The 18525-nt window shown below is 42.8% G+C and overlaps 1 protein-coding gene across 5 annotated transcripts in view; it reads left to right on the top strand.

Annotated features, from left to right (window-relative positions):
* Positions 1-13225: 13225 nt before the first annotated feature.
* The window catches only part of TLE4 (TLE family member 4, transcriptional corepressor), a 101373-nt gene continuing 96073 nt past the window's right edge, over positions 13226-18525 (top strand). For 4 of the 5 annotated variants that reach the window (XM_057402121.1, XM_057402120.1, XM_057402118.1 and 1 more), the window contains exons 1-4: positions 13228-13532; positions 13968-14065; positions 15170-15233; positions 16622-16666. In XM_057402121.1, the coding sequence (XP_057258104.1) occupies positions 13488-13532; positions 13968-14065; positions 15170-15233; positions 16622-16666 (252 nt within the window). In that variant the 5' untranslated portion in view covers positions 13228-13487. Of the gene's footprint in view, positions 13533-13967; positions 14066-15169; positions 15234-16621; positions 16667-18525 lie in introns of all 5 variants that reach the window. The other variant, XM_057402119.1, reaches the window with a different exon arrangement.

Below are 18525 nucleotides of genomic sequence, written 5' to 3'. Positions count from 1 at the left end.
TCAGGGAACAAAATACACTTATTTATAACACAGTACGTAATCAGTTCAATCTATCCCCTACCCATAGCAACAACAAAACTTCTACTCAGAACACTGAACAGGAATACATTAAAAACATGACATGAGCCCTTCAGAGGTTTTCAATTATTAGTTTTCTTGCATTGCACAAAGGTACAAGCTATCATTGTACAGTGGCTTTTTAAAATGCAGAGTGTGAAACAGATGTATTTCTTCCACATACATACAGCCTTTGAGCAGAACCATTGCAAAATTTAAACTCTCCTTCTTTTTAATCTCCTTGTTTCTTTAGCAGTTCCTGACTACTACCTAATCCAACAATCAAAATAAAAAGTAGTTTGCATAGATGGAAAATATAACAGTGAAAAGCAGCAGAGTCCACAGGGCAGGATATAGACCTTTGTGATGCTCCATTTCTTTTCCAGGGTATGCCACTAGCTCCCTGTGTTGCCACAAGCAGGTCATTCTGTTTGGCTACTGCTGGCTCCCTGCTATGCAAATAGCAACAGCCCTACTTGCCCATGTTTTAAAACCCTTTGAGGAAAAAAATTGGATTTACTTGTTAAAAACTTAGATTGATTCCTAACTTCGAGACTGAAATCCATAAGAATACTTCTACTGGAAGATAATCCACCATAATAAATACCACTGCTAATAAGAATTTAAATGTGGATAATTATGTACAATTTATTTAGATCAGCACTTCTCTTAAGTGTATAAAATACTACATAAGTTTATTTAAAGTTAACAGTAAAACCAAAGGAACTCATCATCTAAACTTCTTCCTGTTGTTGAAAGCTACATGTCTTTGCAATTCTGCTAGTGTGGTTATGGATTCTAGAAATTGCTTGTTAATATAATATGTTGGTGATCTTCACCCTGCACATTATTACTTACTGAACAAAGGGGAGTAATATAAAAATGAAAAAAAAAAAAAAACCTACAGCCTTTAACAGAGTCAGATACCAGACTGCCATACACAGAATCTGGAGATTCCCACTACGTCTTTCAAGTTGAACACGTGAAGATGTCCTTAACCACAGCGACTAAGAACAGTCTACTTCTTCTCACTTCCATAGGAGTTCATACCTCCAGCATCAGAGTGTGAAACACCCCAGCTCATCATATGGTGTTTTTCACATAAACTTTTTCAGAGGTTGCATAGAAAGGAATTTATCTTGTACTTTCACAGCCACTCCTGGGAGTATGATATAGGACATACACCTTGTTTGAAACTCATAAGCTATATTTTACAACTGTTGCTTTGCAATTAGCCTAGCAAGCAATTCAGTGTCAAGTTTAAAAAATTGTATGATGACAGTAGACTACTTAAAAGAATTAGCTCTTTTCAAAACTGTCACAACAGCAAATAGTAAAAATATGAACAGTTCAATACATTTTGTAAAATAATAGCAAATGTGCTTCAGGAAAATTCAGTAGAAATTGGTGTAAAACCAGAAGTACTATGCTGATACGCTTTCAGCCATATGTTATGTTGTTTTATTTTTCAGCACATGTCATCAACAGTTTTCTTTTGATATGATCAAAGAACCACACACATTCACTCAAATAAGGTATAAAGAAATCTGTGCTTGTATTTTTCTTTAGTTTTCAGTCCTTCATTTTTGTCTGTTCTTTAAATAAGAAACCTTGAGTGTTCTTGTGGCTAAGATGTGTATCAATTAAAAGTTAACTATTTACTGTGGGAAAGCTAAAAACTTCAGGACCTTTCAGATGTGCGTATCAGTGGTAGAAATCTGATGGCACTCCAAGGAGATACTCTCAGCTATCACAGAAACACTCAGACTTAGTGCTCTAGTGATTAGTGCAGAAAAAATATATACACAGATAACTGGATTGAATGTAAGCAACTAATTTTGTCCTAGTGAACTAAGCCTGTAACATACATATTCTGAGCTTTTGTTAGTGGCTAGTGGTACACATTATTATATAGGCCTGTGCTCTTCTGCTACAAGGCTGGGCTACACAAAAGTATATCAAGATGAAAGGAGCTTTCATTTTTTAAAGGACTTGCAGTAACGATGTAAAAGCTCCTAGCCTCCACAAATGCCAAAGATATTTTGATACAATAAACATACAGCCAGCAGACATACTGTACCAACTTCTTCCTGATCCCGTCAACTCTCACCAGATTGGAAAACTTTTTAGGGATGCTTACTAGTGGTGATACTCATTACAGCCAATTTGCCCTGGAACACTTCAATCTTCTGCTCAGGAAGAAGGAACAGTAGCATAGAGATAACTTCCACATTTTGCATGCTAAACTCTGAAAAATCATGACTTGAGCCAAAAGGTTATCTACTTGAGTTAAAAATAATTAGGATTTTTTTTTTGGCCTTTGTTTAAATGCATAATTTAGGTTCTTTTCAGATGCCCTGTGAGCTGTGTCCTTAAGAGGCTACATGCAGACTTCTTCTCTGCAACTAGAAAATCAAAGCTTAATCTGTAAAAATATTGCAGACACTTTAGCAGATTGACAGCTCTGGATCCATTCCGTAATCTCCAGTAAGTGAAGAAGGTTAGAGGAAGGGAGCATGAGTCTCCTTACTTTTAGCTGTACACAGCACAGTTCACAACTCTTCCAAAGTACTATCAGAGCTGGATTTGTGCTGCATTCCCTTGTATGTCTAGTTCTGGCTTGGCAAAGTGGCAGTTTCTGTGCCTACAGTAGGGATGTGTTTTGCTCATAAAGATGTTCACAACAGCTAATATGACAAAGCAGCCTAAAATAAGCTAGCGGGAAATGGCCCAAATGTCCTGAATATTGTTTTTCTCGGTAATTTAGAGCTCCAGTTACTTTAGAAACTTTCAAGTTTAGGTGGAGAGTGCATGTCATCTTGTCTAGATCTGCCATCACAGAGATACTGTTTGGTGCATCTGGGAAAAAACTATGAGTAACTGAGAGTGTGTATATCATGGCCAGAGCAACCTGGGGACCTAAGGCACCTCCCTTCCTTAGCTGTGCCAGTTCAGCTCACTGCAAGTGTGGACTTGGTGACTAATAAGGGAGCAAGATACAAGGTGTGGCTGTCTAAAATCAGGATGCAGAAACAAGTATTCACAGGACATCAGATCTTTTTGTTGATCTTTAGTAGATTTGACCCTGGCACAGACTTTCTAAAAATGAAGTTGGGAGTTTCATGACAAACAAGACTCAGAGCTGAAAGTATAATAAAAATGCCAAGTACTGCAAAATTGGTGCTAAAACTGTGAGCACTGACAGTGTCATGCTGAAGTCCTCCCTTCACGAAGGTCAGTGAGAATTTTATTGAGGACCTGACAGGATAAGGACTTCATGCTATGTTTTTAAGGGCAATATAAAACTGTGAGTTTTGACCGTATCTACTCATTTCAGTCTCTCTGCTAGAGCTCTGGTAACTTCTTAGTGATACCGTTTTTAACCTGGCACCACTGTTTCAATACCGGTTGCTTAAATGCTGAAGACCAAGCATACCTACATGTGTTTAAACTTTCAAGTCCAGCCACTGAAACTACAATTTTTTTTAACCAAAAAGGGAAAAAAAAACCAAAACAACCACATTTCAGAAAAAAAAAAACTACAAAAAAACCCAAACAAACAAATCCAACCCCCCCCCCCCCCCCATCAAGTGTACAGCAAAGAACAGTAATAAATGGGATATAATATATAGCTTCTAATAAGAACACAGAAATAAACCCAAGGATCTTGGCCATCTTCCAGTTCTAATAGTTGCATTTTCGCTCTCTAAATTCCCTCTGTAATTTCGTATAGGTAGAGCATTCTTCAGTTCCTGTCCTAAGCTGTTGTGTAGATTTGCTATTCATTAATGAGCAATGTCATTTTCCAGTCAGGCAAAGCTTAAGTGATACATAAACTATTTGGATTTTATCAAATTTACTATTACGAAAATGCCCTAACTCCAGTTTACTCATAGGTAACTTCTCAGGCAGTTTTGCTGGTAAAAAGATTTATGGTTCTCCAAAGTTGTACTTCTTTTCTTCAAGTGAAATATCAAAGATTTTAATATTACAATACACAGCAGTAGTATCTTTGAATGCTACACTTTGACAAACTCTGACAGTCAGTTATACATTTTCTTTAATGGTCATCTGAATAAGGTACCTCCTTTTATTCAAAACCAGGACATGTATGTACAAAATGTGTATCACTAATGTTCAGCAATATGCATATCCACCAGTGCAAAACCACAACAGCTTTTCCTGAATTTTACTCTGTCATTTGAGTACATTTTTTTCTGATGCTCAATCTTTATTGAGTGCATTATGGACTTCTTCAGGGAGCAGAAAATATTTTTTAAGTAAACATGAAATGATTTGATAAATGAAAACATTCAAATGAGACTACTATTGATGGAAAAGCAAAACAAAACTCTGATATTCTATTGTTTAGTATAATAATAAGACCCTTTATCCCAAAAGGCTGAAACAAATTTTTATTCATTGTGGCCATACTGCACATTTCTTAAAAACTAAATTGTCATATCAAATGTAAATAGTGTATTCCCAGAAGCTAATCAGAAAGAAATAGAAATTGCCTACAGCATACTGAATGATTGATATTTTAATGTGATAATTAAAAGCAGCAGCGCCTTTCCTGTACAAATACTCCTGTATCATAGAAATTCAGGGGTCTACACTTTTACCCACTCAATACAAATCAAAGCAACCCACAGTGCAAACGAATCACTCGCCTTTTGAATACTGACCTGTGATAGTAAATTTCAGACCACTGCTTGAAATGGTGCTGGGTAAAATACCAGAGGATTGTTTTTACCTAAAATAATCCAAACACTTCTTGCTACTTATTACCTTCTATTGTTTTACATGACACCTTGGAATGTTACAGCTATGCAGAGATTCGTTTTTATGGAGATAAACCCCCAAATACCTACTTTAATGTAAAAGCCTTATGTATTTCAGCTTTAAAACAGCAATTACGAGCCTGATACTACAGGCCATATACACTATTCAGTAATGCCTACTGAATAATAGGCTCCTTGCAATTAATTTAAGGCTGCTCCGTAAGTCAAAGATGCAGCACATATTTCTTTGTAATAGAGCACTATAGGTTTTAGCCTTGCTTTGAAGGAAATAAAATAACTAAATATGTGCTACAAGAGTATGAGTCAGACACAGTAGCATTTGGAAAGTTTAGATTACTAAACAGAAAGTCATCAATGTTTAGATAATTAAAAGTACCTGTGAAAACTGAGAGACTCTTGCCCCAAACTGACCTTCATAGAAATCTAAGTCTCCCGCTACCTTTAGATAGACCATTTTAAATCACAAGATCTGATCTCAGCACGGTTAAGAAAGATACCTAAATCATAAATCTAATAATCCAGTAGAAGTCCAGCTAAGCATGAGCTTCATTTAAATCTAGTGACTAAGACCACTGAATTAAAGCACAAATCATACACGTGAAGTAAGCAAATGCTTAAAGCATTATCTTGACTTCGTTACAACTATTAGATCAGCATTTCTCGGGGCCACTTCTCAGACACTGCCAGATTTGTACCTTGTGTGAGATTAAAACAAGTGTTGATGTCAGGGAAACCCCTCCCATTCTATAAAAGCCACAGGGCACATGGACTGCATGTTTTTTGCAGGGTTTCCTGGATTTACATACACTAAACTTGAATCCTCTTCCTGAAATAAATAATTTACAGATTCCACAACCTTGTACAACATTAATTACAGCACATTTCTCTAACCACACTTCTCTAGAAAAAGTGAAAATAAATTGTCCAAAGCCAGGCAGTGAGTGGTGGAGTTGGTAAAACAATTCTAATATCCATTCACTTCTCTCTGATTTGATATATGATTTAAAGATCTAGACACTCTGACAAATCAGACTTTGGGCTTTATTGCATTTAAGTTAATCAATCCTAGGTGGCAGAGCTGTAAAATTCTTTTTTATTCTTTTGAGTCTGTAGTTTCCAGGGAGGGGAACACTTCTTTTTGATTTAGAAACATACCCAGTGTAAATTTATAGCTAAAAAAATTCCCTAAAGTGAAAGAATGGGTTAGAGACAGTGTGTGAGTACAAACTCCTCCCTCCCACACCCATAGACCCCATCCACATCTCATTTAAAGGGGAGGGTCTTTCTTTATTCAAGTATGCCCCTTCTTCTCTGTTACCAAAACTGCGTGTCTGTCCTCATCTCTGCCTGCTCAAGGTGCTGTCACTGCTGTGTTATCATGAGTACTTACACTCTTTTCAGTACACAAGTTGTGAGCTCTGGCACTTTATGTGAAAAAGCAGTCTAAACATCAGAATCCAAAGCACTTTATGAATTAATTGGCACCACAGTACTTGACCTCTTAGCTAGACTGTGGTATGTAATTTGAGGGTTATCATTACCAGCCCCTATAAAAGTGGTACAATAGATCTGTGAACACTGTTCAGAGTAATAATCTTCCTGCAATTGTGTTCATTGTTGTTCTTTAACTGTATAGAAAAAAAAAAGTATCAATTCAATTAAATGAATCTAGTATTTATCTCTGCCTTGCTATCTCGTATTAAGAAATTACAGAGCACTGTTTATCTTTGCTAAAGCCAATAGTAAAAGGTTGGTGTACATAAGCATATTTTAGTTGGTGTTGATATAGCACCTTTTAACAAAAATATCCACGACGTTTGGTAGGTACAAAGCTTTTATAAACTCTGTTTTTTGTTAGGTTACTGTATTAGGAGTCTTAAAGCTTCCTCCAGTTAAGGTTAATTTATTGTTTGTAATAGTGCCCACAGATAGTAAGATGCAGCACAGAGAAACGGCCAATGAATCTGTTTGTTACAGTCCACTTAGTGAAGCTATGACTACAATACTCAAGTGCTGAAGTCAGTGAAAAGACACCAGCACAACACAATCCAAGGAAAATGCAAGCTGATACAGCACAAAAGATTCTTTGTTTAAGCACAGCAGAAATTTCCAGCAACTATCTGTACAAAAATGCACGACAGCAGAGAATGTAATTAAATCACAAAACAAGCCCAAAATAGAAGAGAATCATTATAAACCAGGACAAGGACACTTTAAGTGCACAAAATGAATTTTAAAGATCTTTCTTCAGAAGGGGCAATAAAGTATTATGGAGGAGTGACACATTTGATGGATGGGTAGGTTCTGAAAAAATACATTATCAATTACTTCTTCGTGTTTGGCTCTGGTCCAGTAATTTTTATTTGAACTGGCCACATGCTAGCATGGCTTTGATTGCAGGAAGTGACTGACTGTAAAGGGGGTACTGTTCATTTGCTATCTTCAGCTTTACTCTATTCCTCCTTTTTCTCATAGTGACTGTTATGGCAGGCACTGTTTCAATACCTAAAAAAAAAAAAAAAAAAAAAATTATTTAGTAAACTACTCCTTGTTTTCTTTTCAGCCAGCTCACATCAAGTTCAACCCAATATATCTTGCAGGTTGTTCAGAAAACAAGCAATGTGATTGCCCTTTAAGTTTATTTCCCAGTCAGTTTGACCCTGTCTGTTGTATCTCCTCTCTCTTTTATACCAGTGTTCATTCAAAGCAGTGTCATTAAACCTGAGGGACTCACTTTAGCTAAAAGCTATTAGTAAATCCCCAGTCACTGTTCTCTTACTACAAAGGTTGGTGAGATTGCCTCATCAAAAGGATTAGTTATCAGGAACAAAACATCACTGTTTACCTTTGAGACAGGTGTAGGTTAAAGGACTGGCTGATACCTGGAGTGAGGATAACTGTATGCATATGTAGTTACAAAGACAGAAACAGTCCTTCAAACAACAGTCATTTCTTCTTTACTTTCTTTAACTGTGGGTTGTCAAAGTCCATATGCCAGCATCCAGTGAAGACAACTGCACTGTTGGCATTCAGATTTCATGGAGACCAGGCTATGACCCCTACTGTAAGTAATACCTACAACACAGGACAGAGTCTTACCACTTCCAAAATCCATTTTGTTCCGCTCCAGGAGACTCACAGTAGCTCTGCGTCCAACGGAAGGTACTCTGGACTCCCAGTTGGGCTCCTCTCCGGTATCAGGGGCAGGAACAGAAAAATGTATTAAAGACAAGAAAAGCAAGGCTGCCCCACGACGATGTAACTCATGCTAGCAGAGCATGAAGTCTCAACTCTCCAGACCCGGGCAAACAGGGATAACAGAAAGGTAACCTCACATGCTGCTTTGACACATCTGATGACTTGGCACTACTTTTCACATCACCTCAAAATATGTGTATCATCCACAAAAGCCTTATGTTGACCATTTTCTGAAGCAAGCATTGATGACTCTATGGATGTATCTATGTACATATATAGGATCACTGTACATCTATCCATTAAACACAGAAACAGAATGCATTCAGGGGTTCTCAAAATCCATTTACTGTTTAAAGGTTTCAATGCTGAATACACTAACAATTCAAAACTTCCTGGACTCCTGTAAGACAGCAGAAGTTTACAATGCAACTAATAAATTTACCTGAAGCACATCATCTTGACTATTTCCATTCTGGAAAGGAATAATTCTTCCCATTTCTTAGAAAGGAAACGTGTATTTAGGAAACAGCCCTAGCTGTTCATTGTGTGGAAATACACTGCTGTCAAATTAAGAGTTTTCCATTGGTTTAGAACAACGTATCTACAGCATTTTTTTTTAATCACTCTCTGCTAATCACAATCTTTTCATGCAGTAATTCCATAGCTACTAAAAAAGGTGTGTACATCTTATTCATGAATGTTGCTCTTAAGAAAGGGTGTAAAGAAAATAAAACTGTTTCACAATCTAAACTCCCGATTCCCCGTGCATGATGAGTCTGCACTATGACAGCATGCAAGTCAATTTCAATATATAATTGAAGATTATGAAGATTATTATTATGAAATGGGACTTTGGCAATGTTAAAGAAGAATGTAAAGCCTTCATTGGAAAATGGTTTAGAACATGCAAAACTCTTGCTTTGTGAGGGAGCTACCTATAAATTGACATACAGATCATTGTATGATACTTATATCATAAATTCTCCTAATGTGCTTACTAGCTACAACATATCCCTAAGGTCACTAATGGCTAATTTAGTAAGTTGTACGTAGGGAGTGTTTTAAAAACATACTGAGACAGGGTCACTTGACAGCACTTGTAAAACATGAGAACATAAACCGTGTCATGCTGTTACATTCTTCTACCAGTAAAACGTGGCTTAACACCATAATTAAAAGTTTTAAGCAGAGAGAACTTAATGCCAATTCAACTGAAAACCTCACTGAGTTTACCTTTCTGAAGAATAAGAAGTGCATTTGTCACACAGTACACTTAAATATGTGTACTGCTGTAAGACTGAGGTGTTTTGAAATGACTGAATTATTAGTTTAACACTTCATTTTTGCAAGTGAGTGTATGTGTGGAGCACACAGCTGGCAGCTGGCAAAGCATGGTGACCTAGTAACTTGGTCCCAAAATAAACCATAATAAGTTACAGTGCTGGGCACAACTCTGTTGGTCTTCAGCTACAGTCATTCCAGACAGGAAATCTGTGGGGTTACACACAAAATAGCCTCAGGATTGGACCCTTTATTAAAGGTCCTCTGGCACTGATAAATCTCTGTATTAAGGTTATGACTTGACTGAAGAAAAAAAAAGAGTAAAAAAAAAATAAAAAATCACCAGAGTCTAGAAGTGGGTTAGAAAAATCTCAGCTGGAAAACAGTTCTTCTTCACCTATCCTGTAAAATACATAAATAAGCACACATTGTTCTGTTCATTTCAGACCTTAGACTTTGAATATAAACAAATGCAGATTAGTTATGAATAGGTAGGACTGAAATAACTAGTTGCTTTTCTTGGTAACACAAGAATGGATATGATGTTTTGCAGCCCCTGGCTCATCTGTGATACTTCATATGGGGCTTTTTACACCAGTCAAAACTCAGCACACTTACTGTGCATATAAAACTGCCTAAATATTTCTTGCAGTAGATTCACTTATGAGAAATCTTTAGCAAGATGTGTAAAACATTTAAAAGCTACTTTCTCTACAAGGTAGATAATAGTACAGGTTATATAACCTACCATAAAAGATTTTTCATAAAAGAAGGAAAAAACAAGTAACTTTAAATACAAAACAGGCTATATTTAAAGACCCATCAAGGCTGTGTCAGAAGTGACAGAAGACAGGAAAATAGAATGACACTAACATTCCGATCTTAATTCACATCATTTACAAGTGGCAAGTTACAGCACACTTTCTCTTAAACTTCTAGGTTTTCATGGATCTTGCCAGAATGCTGCAAAACTGTGCACACAAATTCACTGAAGTCTAACGGGGCAAGCAAGAGTGAACAGTGCTTCAGCTTCAATGAATAAACTGTCCTTCAAAACAAGGCAGCAGACTGCTTTGACCAAAAGCCCGATTGCTTTTTGCCAAGGCGTTGAATACTTTTCTCTTTGGAGCTCTGTACCTCATGCCAAACTCATGCAAAGGAACAAGGAACAATGAATCCTGCTGTTGAGAATTCAGTTTCCTCAGATATAGTGTCTAGTTTATAACCAGACTCATCCTTCTCCAGGTTGGGGATTCCACGGTAAAATCCATTGAGTGGTGTTTCTGCAATTAGGCAGGTGGTTTATCTTCAAATTTTGAAACAATATTTAGAGGTCTAAATGCCACTGGAACACTGATTAGGAACTTGGCAAAAAGAAAATTCCAGCAGAAACAAAATATGCAAGTGGCATGAAGGCTGAGTGCTACGTACCGAACATGCAGACATTTTCAGTAATATAAAAACAGAAGGTGAGAATGACATTTTTTGGTGAACTTCCCACACATTGTTTTAGGCAAAAAATTGTTTCAAAAGGATTCAGCATCAGTTGCCACAACCCCCTCCAAATGCTAGTGGTTATTGCACTCACCATAGAGAAAGCAGATTTTGGTTACAAACTCTATTTCAACAAGAGGAGGGATTTTCATCCCGCACCTACTGCAGCTCTGTGTCTACCTAGTGCATTACGACCTTCGTAAGTATCGCCTCTGCTCTTTAGTCCTGAGCTCTTGACTACAGTACCAGTCCTCAGATGTCATGTAAGCAAGGCAAAAATCTCTGTGGTGAAATCTTAAGAGGCATGTCCCATCAAGGCCTCAAGGTGCTCAGCAGCTGCAGGCCTTTGCCAGAGATCTGTGGGCAGCAGAAAGAATTTATGACCAAAAAAATCTTAAGTATATCTAACTGAGGCACCACTCTTAGGACATGAATTGCGGAGTGCAAGTTCCGGGACTGCAGATTCGCAATACAGGCATCAAAAATGACGTGACTAAACCACCATCTATTTTGCATGCAGGTTTACACTGCAGCTCATAAGGAATACAAACTGCTTGAAGGCAAATCTAAGTATTACAGGCACAGAGAAAAAAACACACAGCCTGAGCCTGTCCCTCACGTGTGCGTCACTGCACGGCACTGTCTGCGTTGGGGCTCGCCAGAAGAGTTGCTGTGGGGTCTTTCTAGGACACAGAATCCCTAGTTGCAGATTCATCTGGTTACTTATTTAAAGGCAGCCATCCTGTCGCAGGTAGCCCGTAGCTGTGGGGCAGCGGTGCAGCAGTCATGCGGCGTGCGGGCGCAGTAAGACCCTTCGGAGCCTGCTTCTCAGCCTGCAGATCACAGAGGCGGCGGTTGTCGTCGCCTGCCCTTTCTTTCCACGAGTAATTCTAAGGAACGCTTACCGCCCCTTCAGAAACAGGGCCCTTTGCGCCCAACCGCCCTCCGCCAGCCCGGTGCCCGCAGAAAACGCCCGGTCAAATGCCAGCGTACCTGTACAGTACATCACGTAAAGGTCAAGCCTTTACATCTTACTCTGGCGAGTAGCTCACACCCTCTCCCTGCAACAGCTGCCCGCAGCAAGCGCTGCCTCCCCTAAGCAAAGCCAGCATAGAAAACCTCTCACGTCGCGCCGCATTAAGCGGCTATAACGCGGCACCTCTCCCCTGCCCGGGCCACGCCGCGGGGCCCAGGGCACGGCAGCGACACGGCGGCGCAAGAGACTTCAAAAGGTCGGGGGCTGCCCTCGCTTCGCCGCCTTCCGGGCGCACCGGCGGCTGCGAAGGAAGGCCTGCATCGGCTCCGTTCGCTCGGGGCGGCCGGGCCACAAGAGCTGACGAGAGGCGAGGCGCAGGACACCTGTCTCTTTAAGCAGACGTCGCCCCCGCATTAGCGCGCGCGGCCGGCGGTGGCCGCGGACTGGACGCAAGGTAGGGGAGGGCGCCCTCCACAGCCCCCCGCTCCCTCCGCGCCGCCGCCCCGCCCGGAGGAGGCGGTGGGAGCAGCAGCCGCGGCGGCAGCGACAGCCGACACCGTCCCACGTTACTTTGATTGACGGCTGAACAAATGTTTCCCCTGTTCGAACGCCGGCGCCGCGGAACGCCAGCGATCTCGAGGCTCCTCCTCGGGCGGCGGGCGAACGAGAGCAGCGAGGCAGGAGGAACCGCTTGGTTGGCTGCGGGGTGCCCCGCGGCGGCGGCGGCCCTTCCGGCTGCCTGAATATGTATCAGAATGCTAATAACGAGCCGCGGCTAAATTTGGTCAAAGGAGTCACCGCGCCACAGCCGGCTGTGCGAGCGGCGCGGAGCGGCGGCGGGCTGGGCCCGGACGGACCGCACCGCACCTGCACCGCACCGCACCGGACCGGACCGGGCAGGGCAGGGCAGGGCTGCGCCGCGCCGGGCAGAGCTGTAGCGTACCGGACCGAAGCGGACCGAGCACAGGGCTCCGTCCTGCGTGGCGCTGCAGCTGCTGCCTCCACTTACCGGAGTTTTGAAAGGCGAGGAGGGGAAAGAGAAAAAAAAGACATTAATAAAGCAGCCCGGAGCGTATCTGCTGCTTCATCTTTCCCGCTCTCTTTTTATTTTTTTAATTAAAACAACAAACAAAAACCCGACAACACAACGGGAAAAGAGCGGCCCGACAGCGCTAGGGGAGATGCGGTCCGGCCGGTAGGAGCGAGGACCAGTCCGGCACACAAAAGCGCACCGCACCTCCGGGCAGCCGCCTGAACCGCCCGCGCGAGCCGCCCTTCTCCGCCGGGCCGGCAGCAATAAAAGTTTGCAGAAGAGAAAACTGCCGGCGGGGATCTCCGCCGGAGCGCGCACCGGCGCCGGCGGAGGGGCTTTCCCCTCCCTCCTCCTCCTCCCGCTTCTCGCCCACCACCGCACGGGGCTCGCCGCCCGCCAGAGCCCGCGGAGCGGCGGCGCTCCGGAGAGCCGGTCGGCGCCACCAGCTGACCGCCCCCGGGGGATGTGGCAGCGGCCCCTGCACGCCGCGGACGCCGCCGCCGTCGCCGCCGCGCCCCGCTGCTGTCGGCGGTGCCCCGCCAGCTCCGGGGCGGCAGGGCCGGGGCGTCCCTGCCCGCCACCGCCGCGCCTACAGCGCTGATCCCTGCCGCTCCGGCCTCCAGCGCCCCCTGAAGCGGCGTGGATGATCCGTGACCTGAGCAAGATGTACCCGCAGACCCGGCACCCGGTGAGTGGTGGCGGCGGCCCCGCGGGCAGCGCTCCAACGCGGGCACCGCGGAGTTGTAGCCATTTTCTTATTGTTGTCCGCCGCGCCGCCGCCGCCTCGGACCGGGGTTGACTCCTCTGTGTTGCCCCCCCGCCCGGCGGTCCCGGCGGCGGACGCGGCGCCCGCCCCGCGTCCAGCAGCTGTGGCCGGTGCTGTAGTTTCGGGCGGGCGATGCCTCCTCCCGCGCAGGCCGTGTTCCGTCGGCAGCCCCGTCGGGGCAGTAGCCTGGGGAGGTTCGGGCATCGCGTCGCCGGGCCGAGGCGGGAGGCCGGGTGGGGACCCGAGGGAAGCGGCGCCTCCGAGGAGCCGGGCGCAGCGGCGGGCGGCCACCGGGCGGGGGGAGCCACGGGCGGGCGAGAGGGGGCGATTAAAAGACCCGCTCTTGCTTGCTTGCAGGCTCCTCACCAGCCAGCGCAGCCTTTTAAATTCACCATTTCCGAGTCCTGCGATCGGATTAAGGAGGAGTTTCAGTTCTTGCAGGCTCAGTACCACAGGTAACGCAGCCTACTTTCCCTGAGCCCCGCGCGGGATCTCCGCTCGCCGCGGGCCCGGGACCCCCGGGCGGATCCCGGGCGCGGAGCGAAGCGGACCCATCCGAGCCGGCCGCCGCTCCTAAAGCCCCTCCGCATCCCTCCGCCGGTCCCGGCTTCCGCGACGGGCGCTTGCAAGGGCTCCGAGCGGCGTGGGGCGAGTGGGTTTTCTTGCTATCCCCACGCTCCAGTGTGTGATGTTTGTTTTTTGTTTTTTTTTTTCTGTTTAGGGCTTTGGGATTTTTATGGCAGGGAGGGGGTGGTGTTGGGGGTTAATGGAAAAACGTGTGGATGTCTGGGCTCGTCCTCTTCGCTTTCCTTCAAAATGCCGCTCAGGACACGCATCTTGTCTTGGCTCGGCCCCCTCGCGCCTTTCATTGACATGTCAACTGCAGATAACCTGGAAGTGAGGCAGCGAGTTATTTCATTATCCTTAGGTGGAAAAGTGCTGTGTCCTCAGAGTGACAAGTGACTTCTGGCAGGATTGCTTAGCCGGCTTCCTAAAACAAGCAAACAAAAAATCCCCAATAGCGGAGGTGCTCGTGTTTACCACGATATTCCATAAATTGCCTGCCGTGTTTTCCTTGCAGTTCTGTCGTCAGAAAAGAAAAAAAAATAATCCATCAACTTTTTGCTCCTTGAAGTGGTGATACGTGTTTGATTCCCCTGGGGGTTGAGTGAAAGCAAGAGGTGTCTCTGAAACTCTTTCCAATAAAAACGCCAAACCCCAAATTACGGATTTGTAAGTGGCTTTTCAAGCTTAAGTGTTGTAGGTGTGAACCCCTGTGTGCTGCTTCTGTGAACTAGTGTTGTTTTTTTTTTAGTTGGAGAAAAATACTCTCCTGTGTACTGTATGCAGTTTGCTTAAATCAGGATGAGGGTATTGCACAGTGTCTCTTGAAAGAGGAAAAGTACAGACCCCACCCTGAACTCCCAAGCAAGAGCTGGAATGCATATTTCTATTTGTGTGTTGGAGAAATACTTGAAAAGGGGAGTAACCTGTGTTCAGAAGAATGTCAGGTTTGTGTTATGAAGTACCCATGCTTTTCCTTTTTATGTCTTGAGCAGTTTAAAGCTAGAATGTGAAAAACTGGCCAGTGAGAAGACAGAGATGCAGCGACATTATGTCATGGTAAGCAAGCTGCATAACGAATTCAAAATGTCTATTGGCTTGGTATACTGAGACCGAAATACGTTCGGATTGCTGGAGGCGAACAGAAAGATTATAGTAGAGCTGCTATTGTTAAGGTTGCATCAGTGATTCCATTATAAATTCTTAGTTTCAGGGGTTTTTAACTTGTTCATTGCAGTTAGTTTCTCTGTGAAACCTGCGTCCACCTTTGTCAGCAACTGGGCATGTTTCTTCCAAATGCTAGCAGATAACTTGCCAGCCTTTTAAAGCTGTGAACAACTTCCGTAGTGTACCTGGGGATGACGTTTCACTTTTGCTGACTTCTCCCAGTGATCATATCTCTATAAATCGTTTTGGGGTAACATTTATTCCTGTGAAGGGAGTAAGCCGAAATTGCACTTGTACGGATACAGACCCAAAGCCTACTTCTTAGAAGAACTGTTTTACCTGGGCAGCTGGTTCATTGTTTCCCTAAATTCAGAATGGCAGGGATCTCATCTATGAGAGTGATTTCCTCAATGATTGTGGTCTGCCTGGTTAAATGATGTGCATAGGAAGTTATCTCTAAATTCACGATTGGACGATGGATCGTGATAACTCCAGAGGAGCTCTTGCTGTCTGTTCTCCTGTACATCTATGAGGGATTAGCTATTTTCCATGTGTACGTGTTGAATGACACTCTTCGCATTCACAAAAAGAGTAAATAACCTTGAAAAATTCTTAACCAAGACCACAGGCAAATGTTAAGGCTCACAGTTGTCTTTTTGGTCCTTGTTAAACCTAAGTCTTGGGGATTGCTTGGTGCTAACATTACATACTGAACAGAGTTTCCTGTGATACTCGAGCAAACAGGGCATAGTTAGATTGGTGTGTCTGCTTTGGCTCTGATTTTACATGCTTTTATTTTTTTGCAACTTTGCTATTTAATTGTAGAATTTTGTGTGTTTAATTTAAAATATTGAATAACCGGTCCATTAGATATTGCCGATTTAAATGTGTGTCTGGCTTCAAGCATTTCGGGTGTTTTTTTGGCATCTTCTATGTGTGCTAGGGAGTAAAATCTTGAGCGTTTTCTGTGTGGCCTTTTTTCTGCACCTAATCCTTAACTCTGGTTGTGATTACTTTTTGTGATATTTTGTTGTCTGAGTGTTTTTTTTTTCCATGTTTTATGGCAGTTTTTTTTGCCACGAAACAATGTAGATAAAGCAAAAATGAAAAAAAAAAAAAATGTTGCTGTGAAATGCTCTTTTGAATTCCAGGAGCAATTCAAGGCCAGTAAATGTTTGTAAGTGTGTATGTCCTTGTACAGATGATGTTTGATTCAAAGTAATTTTTCGCATAGTTTTAACAATTGCAAGGTCTAATAGAGTAATTTTCTTCTTTCTCAGTATTACGAGATGTCATATGGACTGAATATAGAGATGCATAAACAGGTAGGTAAATAGTTTTTGTGTAAGAATGCTCTGTACAATTCTCCAATCAGTCTTAAAAGATATGTGTGTTCTGTGTGACGTGCTTTAATTGCATGCTTGAGTGTGCAGGATATTTTTTTGTCCTTAACCTGGCCCTGAAGCCTCAGCCTTGTGTGTGGTGTACAGGCTTTGCATAGGGTTATGGTCTTGGCTGCCAGCTGTATGTTACTTGGTTGACTTTCCACATGCAATCTCTGCACTTGCAAATGGTCCTGTACTGCATGGGGAGGCTGTATATGTGTAGGGATGGGTATGTAGGTTGTGCCCTCAGACCTGTCTGACCTCAAACTTTTGGGGTTTACTTTTTGGGATGATAGTGACATGATGAAGGCATATTAGGTGTTGAAGGATTTGTGTTTGTATATAGAAAAGACTGTTCTCTTTGGTGAACCTGGGTTGTTTTTAAGTTGGAGCTACAAAAGCAGTTGATGCACAGCTGTGTTTTTTGTTTTGCTCAGGCTGCTACTTGGACCTTTGTCCAAAACCAGTGTCTTGTCATCTCAGACATGAAAGAGTAAGTGAGCTTTCTTCAAGGACATTAGCATATCACCATAGAATGGTTTGGGTTGGAAAGGAGTGTAAAGCTCATCTACTTCCAGCCCCCCTGCCATAAGCAGAGACACCCTCCACTACACCAGGTTGCTCAAAGCCCTGTCCAGCCTGGACTTGAGACTGCCAGGGATGGGACATCCGCAGCTTCTCTGGACAACCTGCTCCAGTGTCTCACCACCGTCACAATGAAGAATTTCTCCCTAATACCTAATCTAAATCTAGCTTCTTTCAGTTTAAAGGTGTTACCCCTTGTCCTATCCCTAAAGGCCCTTGTAAAGCAGTCACTCTCTCCAGCTTTCTTGTAGGAAAGCTTTAAGTACTGGAAGGCTGCTATCAGTTTTGTGCCTTGAAGTTTACCACTTAGACCAAGATTAGCAGGAGATTAATCAGATGGAACATGGTAGTGTAAATCAGAGTTTCTTATTTGATAATGGGTGTTTTTAACCTCTGTAGGGGAGAATGGATTAAATATCTGACCTCTTTCCCAGTAAGGGAACTTTTTATATGGTGGAGTTTAATACTGCCTACTCATTTTAGCAAACCATTGAGCAATCTGCCAGCATTGCTGGGGAGTGTAAACGGAAGAAATAAGGAAACGTTGGATGGGAAAAGAAAGACCATTTGAAAATTGGTTTGTATGCATTTCTGTTCAAAGTTAGGGATTTGGAACTTCTCTGGGTTGTGGAAATAGGATTTCATTGTCTTGTTGGGATCAGACATACAAGTCAAATGTGTGGTTTTTTTCATGTTATTTATTATATTTTGTATTCCATTAACATCCAAAATGCCAGAGTACTGATTAGGATCATTTGTCTTAGATGGCATACAAATGTGAAGACAGTGGCATTTCCTGCCACAAAGGATTTTGCATCTGCAGTTCCAAACTTAGGGGACCTTGTATATATGTGTTGTTTTACAGACTTATATGTAGAAGTGTTGATTTCAAATGCCCACCTTACAGGTACTGTGAAGACACAACAAGAGTGTTTAACAAATAGTTGAGAGGAGGAGGAGGCTGACTGCAGCTGATCAGATTGTACATACGTGATGTCTTTCTGGACCTGATTCAGGTTGTGGGTGCTGGTGGACAGACTTGTTGCTGACTCAGAGGTGTTCGGTCTGTTCTCAAATGAATAGCCAGATTGTTTCAGGTCACATTAAAAATAAATAAATCATTGAAGTAGGAGATACTAGAAAAGACCAGAGTCCTTACAGACCACCAATGTAACAAATTTGTACATGCGTTTGAAAGCAAGCATTGCAGTCAG

The sequence above is a fragment of the Pezoporus wallicus genome, unplaced genomic scaffold, assembly GCF_028554395.1.
Source record: "Pezoporus wallicus isolate ANWC-B61680 ecotype Strahan unplaced genomic scaffold, APGP_CSIRO_Pwel_v1 contig_6275, whole genome shotgun sequence".
Classification (NCBI taxonomy): domain Eukaryota; kingdom Metazoa; phylum Chordata; class Aves; order Psittaciformes; family Psittacidae; genus Pezoporus; species Pezoporus wallicus.
This window is presented reverse-complemented; position numbering and strand designations above follow the sequence as displayed.